The following is a 15,749-nucleotide window of genomic DNA, read 5'->3' as shown; positions in this document are numbered from 1 at the left end:
TGGTACACAATGTCACCGCTCAAGGGTATGGCGTAAAATTGCAGACACAGGGTCTGGAAACCTCCAAGGATTTGTTTTTTCAGCACCCAAGACCACAGCTTCAAAATAATCAAGATTCGTGTGATCCACAGATAGTCCTGACTTAAAGGCCTGTCCTTCAGAGGGCAATGGGACAGCATGGGAGTGTTATGTATGTGACTCAGGTGTCACCCTCTCCAGAATCTGCCCTGCCACAAGTTTGTATCTCTGTCTTACTGCTTGTGATACCTACCTCAGCAGAGGATCAGTACCAGGCTACCCTGGGGAAGGGGTATTCTCACTAAAATGCTACTTCCTTCTGTGGTCCAGGATGGTGGAGGATGGGTCAACACAACATAGAAATCCTCAGGACTCTTGACACAGAGTGGCCGATGGCTTTCTTACTGTCTCGATGCCTCATCCCTCTGAACCATTTTCATAAACAGAGACAGGTTTTTTTGTTGTCATTTTTTTTTTAAGTTTTGCTTTTTATTTCTGTCCTTGTATCATAGCCTGGTCCCTGGGAGTGATTTTTTTTCAGTCACACCTGAAAAGGCCAGGGCCAAATGAGGGTCATCTAGAACTCACATGAGCCCAGGTAAGCTGCCTCTGGACCCCACTAGGTGTCAAGAAAGAGATGGAAGGGCCGCCCTTCTAATAGAGAAGCCATTGGCTAGAAGCATAAGGATTGGAGCCAACCTTTCGAGCCTCTGTCTCCTGGCTCTCTCCCAGCCTGTGGCCCCAGCTCTTTCGGCTGAACCCCACCCCATCTCTTCTCTCCAGAGAAAATGAAAGTGATGAGCCCAGAGGGTGTGTCTAGAATGGTCCACGAGCCACCAACAGCTTTCTTGTTGAACTCGTGGTCTCTGTGGAGAGTGTGGATGTGATCTGGTGGGCTGAGCGGAGGAAGGAGTGGGCTCGACCAGCGCTGAGCCACCTCTCATGCTGGGGCTCCTTGTTAGTTAGAGCCGCAGGTCACGAACGTAGCTGCCTACGTTGCCTGTGGTTACCAAACAGCCCTCTTACCCCAAAGCTCCTGGCACGGTGCACTAACGGCTGCTCTGTTGTGTCCACAGTCACCTCAGTTGCTCTCACCAACGCCGACTGAGGTAACCACCAGCTATGCCTGCACCCTGTGTACTCATGGTGCTACCATCTGCAGGGTTATAGAGATGACCAGCATGGCACCCTGAGGGCCACAGGGTCCTAGCCACTTCACCGGGGGCTCTCCTGCTGGCTGTTTTCATAATCATATCTCATCGCATGTTTCCCCATGTGTGTGCAGACAACTCTTCACCGACACTGGGGATGTGGTATTGCCCAGCAGATCCTGGCCTGGGTCACGGCGTCCATGGGTGGGCTGGGGGTCACTTCTTGCTCCCAACTAGATATATAGGAAGCTCTGGGCCCTTGAGGCTGAGCACTCTGAAAACTGAGCTGTCAAATAAGCCTCTCAGCACCAGCCCAGGGCTTCTCCTTTTTCTCAGAACCAGTGGAGGAGGTTGTGGCTTCTCAGACTTTAGTCTGTACGTTGGAGCCCAGGCAGGGCTGGGAAGGGCACAGGAGCAGGGCACTCTTTTGAGCCCTATGTGCCAGGCACTGTTGTAATCACCTTACATATGATTCCTTCACCCAGAACAACACCCAGAGGTAGTTTCTAGGAATTTCCCATTTGCCAATAAAGAAACTGGGGCCCAGGTACCAAGTAACTCGGGCCATTTGCTTCCTGCCATCCTCAGCCTTGGGGAGTGTCCCACTCCAGCCCACAGAAGGTCCCAAGAGTAAGGATCTCCTCATCATCTCCGTCTGGGGAGCACATTTCACTTCTTTCAGCTTTAGAAACAGGATCTATGGCAAGAAGTTCTGCCTGGTCCCTGTACCACCTCCTCAGTCCCTCTTCTTGGAAGCAATGCTTGGGGCACTGTGGGAACCCTAGTGTTGTGGGATTCTTGGGGTTGACGTGATGCTAGGAGGGCTGGCATGACCCAGGCCACCAGGTTACATTACAGAGGGACGAGCAGTCTGATTCTGGGACCATGGTGCCATGTCATTTCATGCTGCTACCGCCTGCTCTGGATGCCCCCAAGATGCTCCTCTTCCTGCTAAGATAGGGCTGTGTCACCAGTGCTTGTGGTCTTGTTGTTGGCTGGCTTCTGAGTCCCAGATGGCACCTTCATGCCTCAGAAGGTGCCACAGAGCACCTAGAGCTTCCCTTACGTGTTTTCTCAAACTGTACCAGAGCTCCAGAGGGCTGGGAAGGTGTAAGAGGGAGGGAAGTGGGTAGGGCAGGGAGGATGGAGGTATGGTCCTTCCACCACATCCCACAAGTTCTAGCATCAAGATGGACTGGAAGGATGGGTATCCAATGGGTCCATACTGAGGTCAAAGGGCTTGCTATGACTCAGACCTGCCTCACTGTCCGGGTGTGCTCTGTTTATGCTCTAAGACCCCGTTTTAGGATTAGGTTGTTTCCGCCCTGGGATCTAGAGGGCAAATACAGTGGGGGTGGGTGAAGAGCACGCTCTGCTCCTGACCCAGGTGTTCTCACACTGTCTTCCTACCCAGGGGGATCAGGATGATCGGTCCTACAAGCAGTGCAGGACCTCCAGCCCCAGCTCTGCTGGCTCGGTCAGCCTCGGACACTACACCCCAACCTCACGGTCACCCCAGCATTACAGTCGTCCAGGTATTTACTCCTACCCCACTTATCATGACCACTGTACTTCTCAGTGAGTTTGCTGATATAAAGTAGCTTCTGTATTGACTGAGGAAGTGATGGGGCGTGCCGATGGGATCATGGAGTGTCTGGCCACTTAGACATACCGAAAGGACTGCCTCAAGCCATAAGGCCTTTCTGGGGCTGGAGGAGCTGTGTAAATCTACAGTGCACATCCTGAGACGCACACCGCCCCAAGGTCCACACAGAACAACCAGAGTGGGCTTCTGGGGCAGCTCCAGAGATGTCAAATGGGAAGTAACACATGAGGGAGGAGAACAAGCCACAGTGTTTTGTGGGCCCATGGTAGTTTGGGAGAACTTGGGCTGAGGGGTCAGAGTCATTGGCCACAACAGCCAGTCACAATGTCTAGTGTGATACCCTTCACTCAGTAACTAAAGACAACCATCCTATTAAAGAAATTGGCAAAGGTCCCTATACCCTTCCAGCTGGGAGACACCCCTGTGCAGGGCCTCCCACCCTGTTGCCTCATCTCCCCCCCAACCCCCAACCCTTCCCACTCGGCTCCCAGTTTGCCTTGTGTTCCTCAGCTTTGAGCTGGCATGTGAAAGCCACAGGGACCATGCACAAACATGCTGCCTTTGGGAGGGATTTTTCCCCCCAAGCCGCTTCCTTCCTTCCAGCTGTGCATGACCCGTTTTCACACCTGTGGACCATAGCTCTTACTTTCAAAAACTTTGTGGGAAAGAATCAACCTAGTTGCTTGCAGCCATTTTCATTGATTCCTTGCAATATGCCTGGTCCATCCTGCTCAGTAAGTGCAAAGAAGGAGGGCGAGTGAGTGTGTGCATGAGAGAGTAAGAGTGAATGAGGGCAGGAATGAGAATGGGCCAATGAATGAATGAGTGAGTGAGTAAGTAAATGAATGGGTTAGTGGATGAGTGAGTGAGTGAATTAGTGAGTGAATGAGTGAATGAATGAGTTAATGGATGATTGAGTGAGTGAGTACATTAATGAGTGAATGAATGAATGAATGATAGGCTAGTGGATGATTGAGTGAGTAAATTAATGAGTGAATGAATGAATGATAGGCTAGTGGATGATTGAGTGAATGAATAAATTAATGAGTGAATGAATGAATGAATGATAGGCTAGTGGATGATTGAGTGAGTGAGTAAATTAATGAGTGAGTGAATGAATGAATGAATGGGCGAGTCAGAGAGTTAATGAGTAGGAAATGAATAGGTTAGTAGATGATTGAGTAAGTGAGTGAGTGAATGAGTGAATGAACGAGCTAGTCAGAGAGTTAATCAGTAACTGAATGGGTTAGTGGATGATTGAATGAATCCAGAGAATGCAGTGTGGATTAGTGAAAGATTGAGTCAGTGAATGGAGATGTGTTAGTGAGTGAGCTGAGTGAAGGAGAAGATGAACAGGTGAGCAGGTGTGTGGCCAGCTGTGGCTTTCTTCAGCCCTTCCCCCAGGCCCCTTGTGACTTTGACCCCTGACTTTGCATCACCAGGAGGGCCTGGCTACTGACTGCTTGGTCAGGGGTAAAGCCCAGAGGGCTAAGCTTTGTATCTGGACTGGCAAGTGCCATGAGAATGCTGGTGACAGACCACTCTTTGACCTCTGGAAGCTGCCCTCCCACTGTCCTTAATCACAAGGACACCCCAAAGTGAGCCATGGGCTAGGTCAGGGATGCGTCCCAAGCTCTGACTGCCACCCTGTGTCTCAGAAGCAGCATCTCCTGACCCCTTCTGAAGGAGATGGCCCACAGCCTTCTGGGTGATCCTCTTCAGGTGCCCTAGGAGAGCTGAGGGGCAATGTTCCTGGCCAAGTGGGGACTAGGGCAAGTTGGTGGCTCTGGGGTGGAGGAGCCCAGGGTTACTGACTGCTCTCTGTTGCCCGCAGCTGGTACTGTGAGTGTTGGTACCAGTAGCTGTCTGTCCCTGTCCCAACACCCAAGCCCTACATCCGTGTTCAGACATCATTACATCCCCTACTTCCGAGGTAAGGCGTGCAGTGCACAGCGGGGGGTGCTCGTCCCATGTCTCCGCATGGCTTCCAGAGCCCTGTGTCTCATGCCTGTGTACTTCCTGTGTTGTGTGTGTCTGGCTCTATTCTTGTCAGTGTGTCCATGTTCCTGGAAGGAAAACAGGGTGATTTGTCACTCAGAGTACAGCTGGAGGGAGCATCTCAATGAACACCTCATTGGAGGTGGGGGAGTCATTATTTATACACAGCCCCCATTAACACCACATGGTAGGGTCCTGTTAGCCTTCAGGAGTAGGAGCTGAGGTGTGGAGAGGTGGTGATGGTCTCAGCCTCAGACCCCTGGTACCTGGGTCAGGACTCAACCCAAGGGGCTCCAACCCCTGGGTCTTCTAAGCCATAAGACCAGCCATAACCCATGTCCTGTAGACCTGTGTGCATGAACAAGGGAGCGGATGCCCTTGTGATTTCTTCTATGCTAAGAACTGAATAATGAATACCTCCACACAGTAATGTCTGAAGAAACAATGTTCAGGCAGGGAGGGTGACAGAGGTAATGTGATCGGTCACAAGGTGGTGAGATGCTCATCCGCTGGTCTTGTAAGGTGAAGAGGAGGCCCTGGGCATTGTCTGCATATTTAAGATCAGTGGAGAAACAGTCAGCAGGTCCAAGGTGAAATACTGCTATAAACGAAACAACAACCACAAACTACTTCTGGGCTTTGAACACGACTCCAGACCTGTGAGAAATGAGAGGCTGTTGAGTTATGAGCTTTGTTACACAACCCAGCTGATAAAGACACAGCAAATAACACTTAGGGATGTAGAGAACATAGGGATGGCTTTTCTCAAGGTCCCTAGGTGAACATAGCAATGGTTTTCCTGCATTAAGTTCCTCCATCTTTTATAGCCATACAGTGGGTACCCATGGAAAGTTCCTTCCCACAGGTACAGGTGCAGCCAGCAACTCCCATCACTAGCAGTCAGTAAACGGTCCATTCTCCTTCATCTTTATTCTCATCCCTTGCCGAACTCTTGGGCCACTGAGCAGAGCCCTTGGCACTGTCATGCCTTCCTTGCCTCTTCATGGGCTCTCCACACACCTCAGTCTCTAGCAGGGATTCCCAGTGATGATACACAGCACCGAATGCTACATCCCAAGAGCAGCAGAGTGGCTTCTGAGGCTTTAATGCATGTCTGTCATATGTCTGGGGGGGGGTTCTCAGAGTAAGGGCTGCCCTCTAGGACCTAAAGGTAACCTGATCACTTTGGGGGAGTCAGACAGACCTCGGAGTCTGATATCTTTCATCCCTTTGCCCAATGGTCCTGTGAGGCCTTGCCTTTGGTGGGTCTGATATACCTCTGGGTTCATGGTCACCCTGTGACCAAAGACTAGACATTGACTATTGCTGCTCCTGTATTTAATGGGGGAGGGGAGAAACCTGTAGTTCTGCCTTCCAATTGGCTTCCATGGCAGGCTGTGGCCTTGGGCTCTCCATCATCTTTCAGAACATGCCTTGAGGGGGTAGAGACCCTGAGATGAATAGCTTTTTGAGGTTCAGAGCAAAGCCCCAGATACACGTCCTTCCCTAGAGCCTCCTGAGGACCATCCTGCTCCTAGTCTCTGGACATGCTGTCAGTAACACACAGCTACAGCTGTGGCATCTGCCAAATCTCTGGGAAATTTCTTCTTACAACCATCAGTGCTTTGCAGCATTTGGGGCACAGCGGAGACACATCACTGTCTGATGCTGGTCGAGGGCTCTCAGGTAGACATGCCGTACTCCTAGTCCAGCACTCTCCTGACCTAGCTAGATAGTGGTAGGGCTCCTCCTCTCTTTCCATCTTCTACCCAGCTCAGACATCAAACCCTCCCACTGAGTCTCAGGACCTGGGGTCTCACTGCCCCAAGACCTGCAGTCAGGTGAGGGAGGCGATGGCGAAAGTCATTGGCACATTACTGTCAATTTCAGACCTTAGTTGGGGTGGTGTAAGGTGTAAGCCTGACTCTTTCTTCATAAGAAATAGTCTCCAAAGATGGGAGATGTGGGTTGACAAGGAGACTCTATACTGCTGGTATCACTTTTCCGGGGTCTGACTGGAAGGCCTGCCACCGTTCTAGTGGCATGAGAAAGAAGAGAGTCAGAGAAATGGGAGGCAGAGCCTCAGGTCAAGGCCCCAGCATGCACTGTACCCAGTAGGTGATTCTCTTCTTGCCAAGGATCTCCTCCCCAGCTCTAAAACAGGTCCCCAAGCCCTTGTCCCTCAGTTTTGGTGGCTGTGCTCAATTCTCAGAGGAAGTTCCAGTTGGAAAGTACACATACATGCCTTGGCTGTGGTTCTCAAAGGGCTGTGACATGTGGTTGTGAGCCAGACTTACTCTGGTGAGACTTTGGGAAAGTTTAGCCAGGGCCAACCACAGCATCTTCAAGGCCAGGCCAACTGCAGCCATGGAAACCATACTTGCAACAAGAAAGATGATGAGTCACTGGTTCATAGATGATACAATGTTACCATATCTATACTAAAACAAAAACAGCAACAACAATAACAAACAGCTAAATAAGAATGCAAGGGAACAATTTCTGTACAGAATGCCCCAGAATTTGTAGAGATAGTGAGTCACAGAGGTAAGCAGGACTCTCTTCACTGCATAGCCAAGTGTGTGCTAAGACCTCAAGAGGCACCATGTCCAGGCAAGGCAATAAGTGCCCTGGGGGTGATGTGGCAGAGATAAGATACCACCTCTTTACCTTCCTCCTAAATCCACAATCCCTGTCTCTCATAATTCCAGTTGAGGGATATTCTATAGCTCCCCTCCCCCTGCCAGGATTCTAGGAACTGTCAAGATCTTCAGTGACAGGGGATGCTGGTCACAGCTGTGAGAATCCAGGATGTGACAGTGGGTGTGGTGTGATGTCCTGAATGGGTCCTGAGACAGAAGATAAGTAAGAGTGGGTTTGACTCAAAGTATAGTTAGCATGACAGAATGGTCCTAGGTCCTGAAGGCATGCCAGAAGCAGGCCCTGATTGAGGGCACCTTCAGAACCATCTAAAACCATCCCAAAGCAAAATACTGACTTAAAATGAAAAGAAGCCATGGGCCACACCAGATCTGGGGCTGCCCAGCCCTGTACAGGGTCTTTCTCTGGGAAGTGTCAGAAGCACTCTGGATATGACACCTTCAAAAAGAGCCATGTGCCTGGACAATGGAACCTCCATGCCTGTCCTTCAGTGACAATGGGTGCCTGGTGGGCCGTCTCATTTAGGGTCAGTGAGAAGAGCCAGTTTCCATGTAGTAGGCGTACCCAGTTCACATGGCATAGTGCCCTCCATAGGAAGGGAGATGCTGCTGGCTGTGTGGGGCTGATATGAGCAAACCATGAGAACACAAGCAAAGCTCCTGGCAGGTCTGTGGGTCAGGTGAGCAGGGGGGCTTGTTTTAGCTACATCAGACAGGCAAGCAAGCTTACAGAAAAGGAAAAGCCTGGCCCCCCTGAGCATTTTGTCAGCCAGGTGGATCCTGAGCCTAAACTCACCAAAGTCTAGATGGTATGGGCTCTGGGAAGAGCCTTGTAGGTCAGACAGGGGATGGGGAAGACTTGGTGGCAATGTCTTCAGCAGGGACAGGGATGTGGGACCATTTTAAAATCCTCAGCCAACTGGGTGAGGATAACAGAAATGATCGTTAAATCAAGAGAAAGGCTAAACCAGAGAGGCTCAGCTCAGGAATGATACCCCGGAGGGATAGTTTCCAGCCCAAATGGAGTGCCCACAGTTGTGCTTTCAAAGCCACTGTGTCTGTCATGACTCATGCGACAGACACACAGTCACGGCATCATGTGTAGAAGGAGCCTGTGCTTCCCAACTCCCTGAGGTGAGGTCTCTGCTACGGTTAGGAAGAGCAGAAGCTTAGCTGATGCAGCCCAAGTCAGAAGGGTCTATATCACTCTAGAACAAAATCTTTAGTCCTCAAAGCTCCATCAGTGTTTACAAGCGGAATTAGTGACCATGCTTGAGCAGCAGAAGTCACCTGAAGTAGGAGTCATCAGCCTCCTTTGGTGGCCACCGGTTTGACCCTTCTCCAGCCTGGCACCCCAGTGCCTGTCTGTGATAACCTTTGCTGTCTCCAGCCTACCCAGGCTGGGTTTGGGTCCCATTGGCTTTAGGGTCCTGATGCTTGATCTTGTCATTCAATGGTTCTCAGATCTAAAGAGCCTGTTCCTTGCCAGTAGCCCTGTCAGCTACTGCAGAGTTCAGCAAGACTAATGGAAGGGAACAGTTGTGCCTTGGGGTGTCCTGCTGTGAGCTGTGCTCCTCATCCCATGTCCAGTACCACCGTGTTCTGTCCATCACATCCTGCATCAGTGGGAGGCGGGGCATCCATCCAGGTCACCAGGTGTCTTTGATGGGCGATTTGGTCATCCAGCCTCCTTCACGGAACAGCTCTAGCCGAGAGAGAGGTTAGAGGCAGCACAGCATCCTCACTGCTTGCCAGAAACAGCCGTGTGTAGGACCGTGGGAGTTGATGGATGCTGATCCCCACTTCCCCAAGTAGGCAGATCCCCTCTGTGGCTGTGAAGGCTGCTTTTGACCCATTCCCACACCTTAGTCCTGTTCTTACAGCAAATCAGTGGAATCTCCAAGCAAGCAGGACCTTCCTGCTCGAGCAACATCAGGGAGACAGGAATAATGAGCCTGTGTGTTCACCCTCCAGGATCCTGGGCTCTGCCTACTGCCCATGCACTAACACGCCCTTGGTCCCCCAATCACTGCCCCTTTGTCCCTTCTACCCCCTAGAGCCAGGCACACTCCAGATTGGAACAGATGTCATAGGGCCCAGGCTGGAAGGCTCCGGCATGGGCTTCCTTCAGGCAGGAGGGAGCGGGTACACGGAAGATCAGCTCATTTTGCCTGAAACCTTCTGCTTTGCTTTTCTGCCCCTCATCTGCTGTCTCTGCTCTTTCATCTGGAGGCAGCGAAAGTGGCCGGAGCACCCCGAGTCTCTCAGTGCACTCCGACAGCAGGCCTCCTTCCTCTACCTATCAGCAGGCTCCGAGACACTTCCATGTCCCAGGTAGGTTCCTGCATGCTTGTTACCTCCTCATGCGCCATCTTGGCCACACTGGAATTGTCAGAGCATCCTCAAACACTGAATTTCCTTAAGAGCTTCTCCATGGAGTGGGGTGTACTGGTGTATACCGGGTATCTCAGCACTGAGATAGGAGTGGAGTCAGGAGGGTCACAAGTTCAAGGTCAATCTGAAATAGAAAAAAAAATGTATCTTCAAATGTATCAACACTGTAAAACTCCTAATGCAATGTGTTTGCACATTCCCCAGAAGCTGACATATGCTTGGGTTTTTCACCAAGCCTCATAAATACTGAGAAATTTTTTTTTGTCCTGGGTCAAAGGTGGAGAAAAGAATGTGAGTTAGCTGCATCCCAGTGACCCAAGGTTCTTGCTTGCTGCCTTCCCTGTTCACCTCCCTTCCTATTCCCTTCTGATATGCAGTGGTGTTTAAACTGGGGGATGCCTGATGGAAGTGTGGGGCTTCAGCCTCAGCCACTTGCAGTTTTGGAACCTCTCTGGTAATTCTGGGCTGGGTGAGCCAGGAGCAGACAGAAGCCCCGGGGTGGAGACCATCCCAGCCGCCTCCCTGCTCCCCCTCACGCTCTCTCCTTCTCTTTCCTTCTTTCCCAGACACTGGCGTAAAAGATAACATCTATAGGAAACCCCCTATCTACAAGCAGCATGGTATGGTCGGTCTGATGGACTTCACTGCCGTGCGTTGCCTGCATGTCTGTTGAGACCTCTCGCTTCTGAATGCTTGCTCCCTTTGCTGTGTCCTGACCCGAGGCTCCGGGAGGCCCTGCTGTCTGAACATTAAATGCACACTCGCTCGTAGGCTCCTGGGAGGCCTCTCTTCACAAGAGAGGAGACATGTGCAGAAGCCAGTGCATGACAGCTGGGGCTGGGGCTGGGGTGCGTGTGCTAACTAAGAACCTTTATTTGGTGTTTTTGATGCTACTCTGAGGGGCCCAGTCAAGACGATGAGGGACTGGGGTCTTTTTACCCATTCCCTGACACAGGCCTGATCTTTGGAAAATAATGACTTGGAACCAGTCACATTTAGGGAGACTTTAGGCCCCATCTTTTAAAAATATCTGTGATAGGATGGGGTGCCTTGTCCTCAGCTAATGGGGTTCCCTGCATTGTGTAGAAGGTAGAGGTGGTTTGCATCAAGGGTGTCTCCTATCTCTCTGATCACCCCCACATCGTCTCCACATGGATCTGCCTGGGACAGATGTGCAAGGAGAAGAATGCTTAGGCTGTGGAGCGGGTCTCTAAAGTAGTCAGAGTTTTGATTTCTGGGTGACTGGGGTGGTCACTGCAGCGCCATGAGTCTCAGTTTCCTCATCTGCAAACCAGACAGACTCCCCTCTTGCTCTGTCCTCCACCTCCTCCACTCTGCTTCCTTCCCCTTTCTGTCCCCTTTGTCCTCATTCCTCTAGGAGTGGGCATGAGGTGCTCATAGACTGAGTGTGGAAATGGTTCGGAACTGTAAATGGCTGTGTGCAGTGGAGACTTAAAGCCATCACTAGAGATGGAAGAGAAGGGAGAGTCTATGGCCAGCTCTTGTTTAGATATGCCCAAGGAAAGCACCCACTTTCCACACTGACAAGTGCTTGCCAGCTTACTGGAGGTCTGCTGTGTTGGGTTTGGTTCCTCAGTGGTGACAAGAGGCCCTGAGCTCTGTGTCTTTCCTCCTCCTCTCAGAATGAAGGGAATTGAAGTCTTGGTTTTTAGAATCTAAACAGAGAGTGCAAGTACCCCCAAGAGATGGGTGGGGAAGTTAGATTATCACACCTTTTACCAGAAAAAGAATCACAGCACCCTAGTCTTAGAGGTGGGGAAACTGAGGCCCAGCCAAAGGAGGAGCACCCCATTAGGTAACCCCTGAAGCACCATGCTAAACAGTCTTTGAGGAGCAGCATGACCATTGAACTCTCCAGAGCCCAGAATAGAGCTTGGCTTATGGGACCTTAATTAGCCATTGCTATCTCTCATCTCCGCTTGGCGTCTTAACTGTGTTGTTAATATCCATGGTCCAAGGGGAGTTGGCTTTGGCAAGGGACAGGGGTAGAAAATCACCTTCTGATATTGACCGCCACACTGAGGCAGAATGTTGGTGTTCGGATCCTTTCCTGAGCCCCCAGGGGAGGTCAGGTTCACCATTACCAGCTGCCAGCCTTGTAGTCTAGGCATAAGACAGTTAGTTGCCTGTCTATAGGCAAAATTCTGGCCTGAAATAAACCTGAACAGTTACCCAAGCTCAGGATTCTGCATCATGCTGATTGTAAGAATCAGATCTTAGAGAGCACTGCCTCTGCCTGGCATTCAGCCACGCAAACCCACGACAGGAAGCCATGTGAACTGTAAGTAACCAGAAAGATTTAGCAGCATAGACTCCTTTAAAAAAAAAAAAAAAAAAACTTGAGAAACACCTGGTGCCTTTGTTTTCCAGTTCACATATTTGAGAACTTTGATGTTCACAGCCCTCCCCACCCCCAATTTCAGATGGGAGTGATGCATGTTGAGTGCATGCAAGCCTGTGTACACGCATGTGTGCTTGAACCTCCCTCCCCCCAGCACTTGCTCCGTCAAGGCAACTTGACCACAGGCCTCCCCAGGAGCTCCAGAGCCTGGTTTAGGGATGAGCATCACTGTTTGAATCCTCACTCCAGCTTGAATCTTCACAGCCCCTGGGGGCGTGGCGAATCACAACACTTTCATTAGTTTAAGATCCTATATTTAGTGGATTAAAATCAGCCACGCCTTTCCCCGGATGCATTTGCCCTCATTCCACTGCAAAGTCACTGGACATGGATGCTTCTGGCTTCCGTTATTGTTTTTCCTTTCTGAAGCCTGAGTCTCATTTCTGCTTTTGGGAGCCATGAGGATAGCCAGGCCTCTGTGCCCACACGGTTAAAGTGACACTTGGTGTGGAGAGCAAGATGCTTTTGAATCCATGGGGTAATCATTAATGTGCTGCTGGCCTCTTTTTTTGGGGGGGGCATTTTGAGACCTTTCTGTATTTCTATATCAGTTCTACTTGCATGTTGTTTACTGGTTGTATTAAGGAAGAAAAAAAGAGAGAAGGCAACACAGGGAGTGATGGAAGGGAGCAAGCAGGGGTGAGAAAGGTCGGGAACATCCCTGTACCACCAGACGCTGCAAGAAGAGGACCTGCAGTTCCTGTCAGGCAGGAGGCACAGGACAGAAGCTTCAGAGTAGCCTGCACCTCAGCTGCAGCCATGGGCTGTTGTGTTTCACGTGCAAGTAGAGTCACATGCACACAGGTGTGTGCACACACACACCTGCATGCACACTCACTTATACAGCCATATACATCTGTGTCCCCACATATGCCTGCATCCATACATGCTTATACATGCATACAACTTCTACACACATACCTGCACGCACACACACACACACACACACACACACACACACATCATGACTGCATGCACACATACCTGCACACACACACACACACACATCATGATTGCATGCACACACACCTGAACACACACACACACACACACACACACCTGCATACAGGAGCAGCATCCAGCTCTTTCACCTTGGGGAGGCAGTTATGGGGAGAAACACAGTTGCCCTCATCCAGAGACTTAGCAGGAAGAAATGCTACCTTCCTCGGGTTCATACCCTTCAGAAAACGGATTAAGCTCTGTGCCCCACAATGCTTTCCCACAGATTCTGAAAGTGGCAGAGCTGTTTGAACAGAAGGGACTCTCTAGATGCGCTCTCTCGAAGGAAGGCAGGCATGTGGTTTTACACTGTTGTTTCAGTTTGTTTCCCTGTTGCTGTGATAAAACACCCTGACAAAATCAACAGAAGGAAGGAAGGTTTGTTCCAGCTCAGAGTGTGGTCCGTCTTAGCAGAGACATCAAGGCAGTAGGAGCTATATCCCATGCACAATCAAGAAGCCAAGGGTGTCAAAGGACAGTGCTTGGCTTGACTTCTTTTTATACAGCTCAGGTGAAGGCCCACCTACTTTCACTGTGAACCTTCCCACTTCAGTTAACCTAACTCATTTCTTCATGGGCTTACCCAGAACCTAATGATTCCTCAACAGCATGGCTGGAGGCTCACTCCCTAGATAAATCCAGATCTGGTGGGGCTGTCTCTTTACAGTGGCCATCACAATGTCCGAGGCAAACAGAGTCTAAGACCTCAAAGACCTTCTAGGAAATGGCTTTTCTGGTGTAGAATGGAGCCACAAGCTCACCATTTAATGTCTAAGCAGGTGTGAGCCTGAGACAGAGTGAGTGAGTAGGAGTCTAGCAGGCAGAGGCCAGCAGTGTCCTCAGGACCACCATCCAAGGGAGGGCCACCATCCAAGGGTGTCTTAGTCAGGGTTTCTATTCTTGCACAAACATCATGACCAAGAAGCAAGTTGGGGAGGAAAGGGTTTATTCAGCTTAGACTTCCATATCACTGTTCATCACCAAAGGAAGTCAGGACTGGAACTCAAGCAGGTCAGGAAGCAGGAGCTGATGGAGAAGCCATGGAGGGGTGTTACTTACTGGCTTACTCATCCTGGCTTGCTCAGCCTGCTTTCTTATAGAGCCCAGGTCTACCAGCTCAGGAATGGCACCACCCACAGTGGGCTGGGCCCTCCCCTCTTGATCACTAGTTGAGAAAATGTCTTATATCTAGATCTCATGGAAGCATTTCCTCAACAGAGGCTCCTTTCTCTGTGATAACTCCAACTTGTGTCAAGTTGACACAAACCCAGCCAGTACCAAGGGCCACCATCCAAGGGAGGGCCCCTATCCGAGTAAGACGTATGTATTCCCAGTTCTTTGGTCCCTGGATGAAGATGGAGATAAGAGCTTGTCACACCTCTTAGGGGTTTCTTTCCTAGAAGAATGAGTCTCACTTTGGTTCGGGGGTCTTCTAGGATGTGGTGAAAGGCCAGGTGTCCACAAAGAACATTAGGAAGTCAGTATTCCCATGGGACATGCCTAGCAGAAGTCCTCAAGGGACATGGGACATGTGTAATAGGAAGTCGTTCTTTCCAGAGAGGGCTTTGGGCACAGCCTGTGAGGCTAAATGGAGATTCTCTATGTCCTCTGAAGACTCGATCAGCCTTTTTCTCTGGAAGAGGGACAGTGGGTGGGAGAGAAGCCAGTGGGTAGAGGTGCTAGCTTCACACCCTTTCCTCTGACGTCACCGTCAGTTCTGACAGCAGGCAGCAAACAGATGCCATTCACTCAAATTCATAGAAGGAAGCCAAGTGCCAAGAGATGCCAGGGGCTTTTGCTCACTTATCCACAGTGTAGTCTTTAAGCATCCACTGTGTGCTTGGCCCTACTTCAGGGCTGGAGACTCAAGGACGACCAAGCACAGCCTACCCCGAGAAGCACAGTATTGCCCCAGCAGGTATGACCAAGTACATCCCTGCCTTGTGAAGGAGAGAATTAATAGAATTATTTCCCATCACACACACATACACAGACACACACACACACACACACACATACACACACACACACACACACACACACAGACAAACACACACAGAGATACACACACACATACACACCCACACACACACACAGAAAGAGAGAGAGAGAGAGAGAGAGAGAGAGAGAGAGAGAGAGAGAGAGAGAGAGACAGACAGAGTTAAATTCCAAAACTGTACATGTTAGTTCAGGCCAGGCAAGAGAAGTCCTGCCCATGGGGCTAGTTCTCAGAGACCCATCTGGACCTGAATAGAGAACCAAGATCCCCCCCCCCACTATTCTGGAACCTAAGGTCTGAGGAGAGACTTTAAGCCCCTGAGTGCCTCCCCCGTGTGTTCAGAAACTTCTTCCCTTAAGAGAAAGAGCATCAGCCAGGTGTGCCTAGGCTCAGCTGTCACAGCCTGTGCTGGGACACTCACAGGGTGACACTAGACACTGGCAGGGGTGACTCTTCACCATTGGCAGGCAGAGTTCCAGTAGAGACCAGAACTGAGAATACC

At 50.5% G+C, this 15,749-nt stretch overlaps 1 protein-coding gene across 6 annotated transcripts in view; it reads left to right on the top strand.

The window, feature by feature from the left end:
* Positions 1 to 15,749, top strand: part of ABLIM2 (actin binding LIM protein family member 2) — a 123,656-nt gene that overhangs the window by 79,444 nt on the left and 28,463 nt on the right. For all 6 annotated transcript variants that reach the window (XR_013975277.1, XR_013975278.1, XM_080926457.1 and 3 more), the window contains 4 exons: positions 2,584 to 2,704; positions 4,610 to 4,708; positions 9,666 to 9,767; positions 10,394 to 10,447. Coding sequence is in view for 4 of the 6 variants with exons in the window: in XM_080926457.1 (XP_080782583.1) it covers positions 2,584 to 2,704; positions 4,610 to 4,708; positions 9,666 to 9,767; positions 10,394 to 10,447 (376 nt within the window). In the remaining 2 variants the exon portion in view is untranslated. The remainder of the gene's footprint in view (positions 1 to 2,583; positions 2,705 to 4,609; positions 4,709 to 9,665; positions 9,768 to 10,393; positions 10,448 to 15,749) is intronic.

Source organism: Micromys minutus, assembly GCF_963924665.1.
Source record: "Micromys minutus genome assembly, chromosome: 1".
NCBI classification, from domain to species: Eukaryota; Metazoa; Chordata; class Mammalia; order Rodentia; family Muridae; genus Micromys; species Micromys minutus.
Note: the sequence above shows the minus strand (reverse complement) of the source record. Positions and strands in the feature narration are given on the sequence as shown.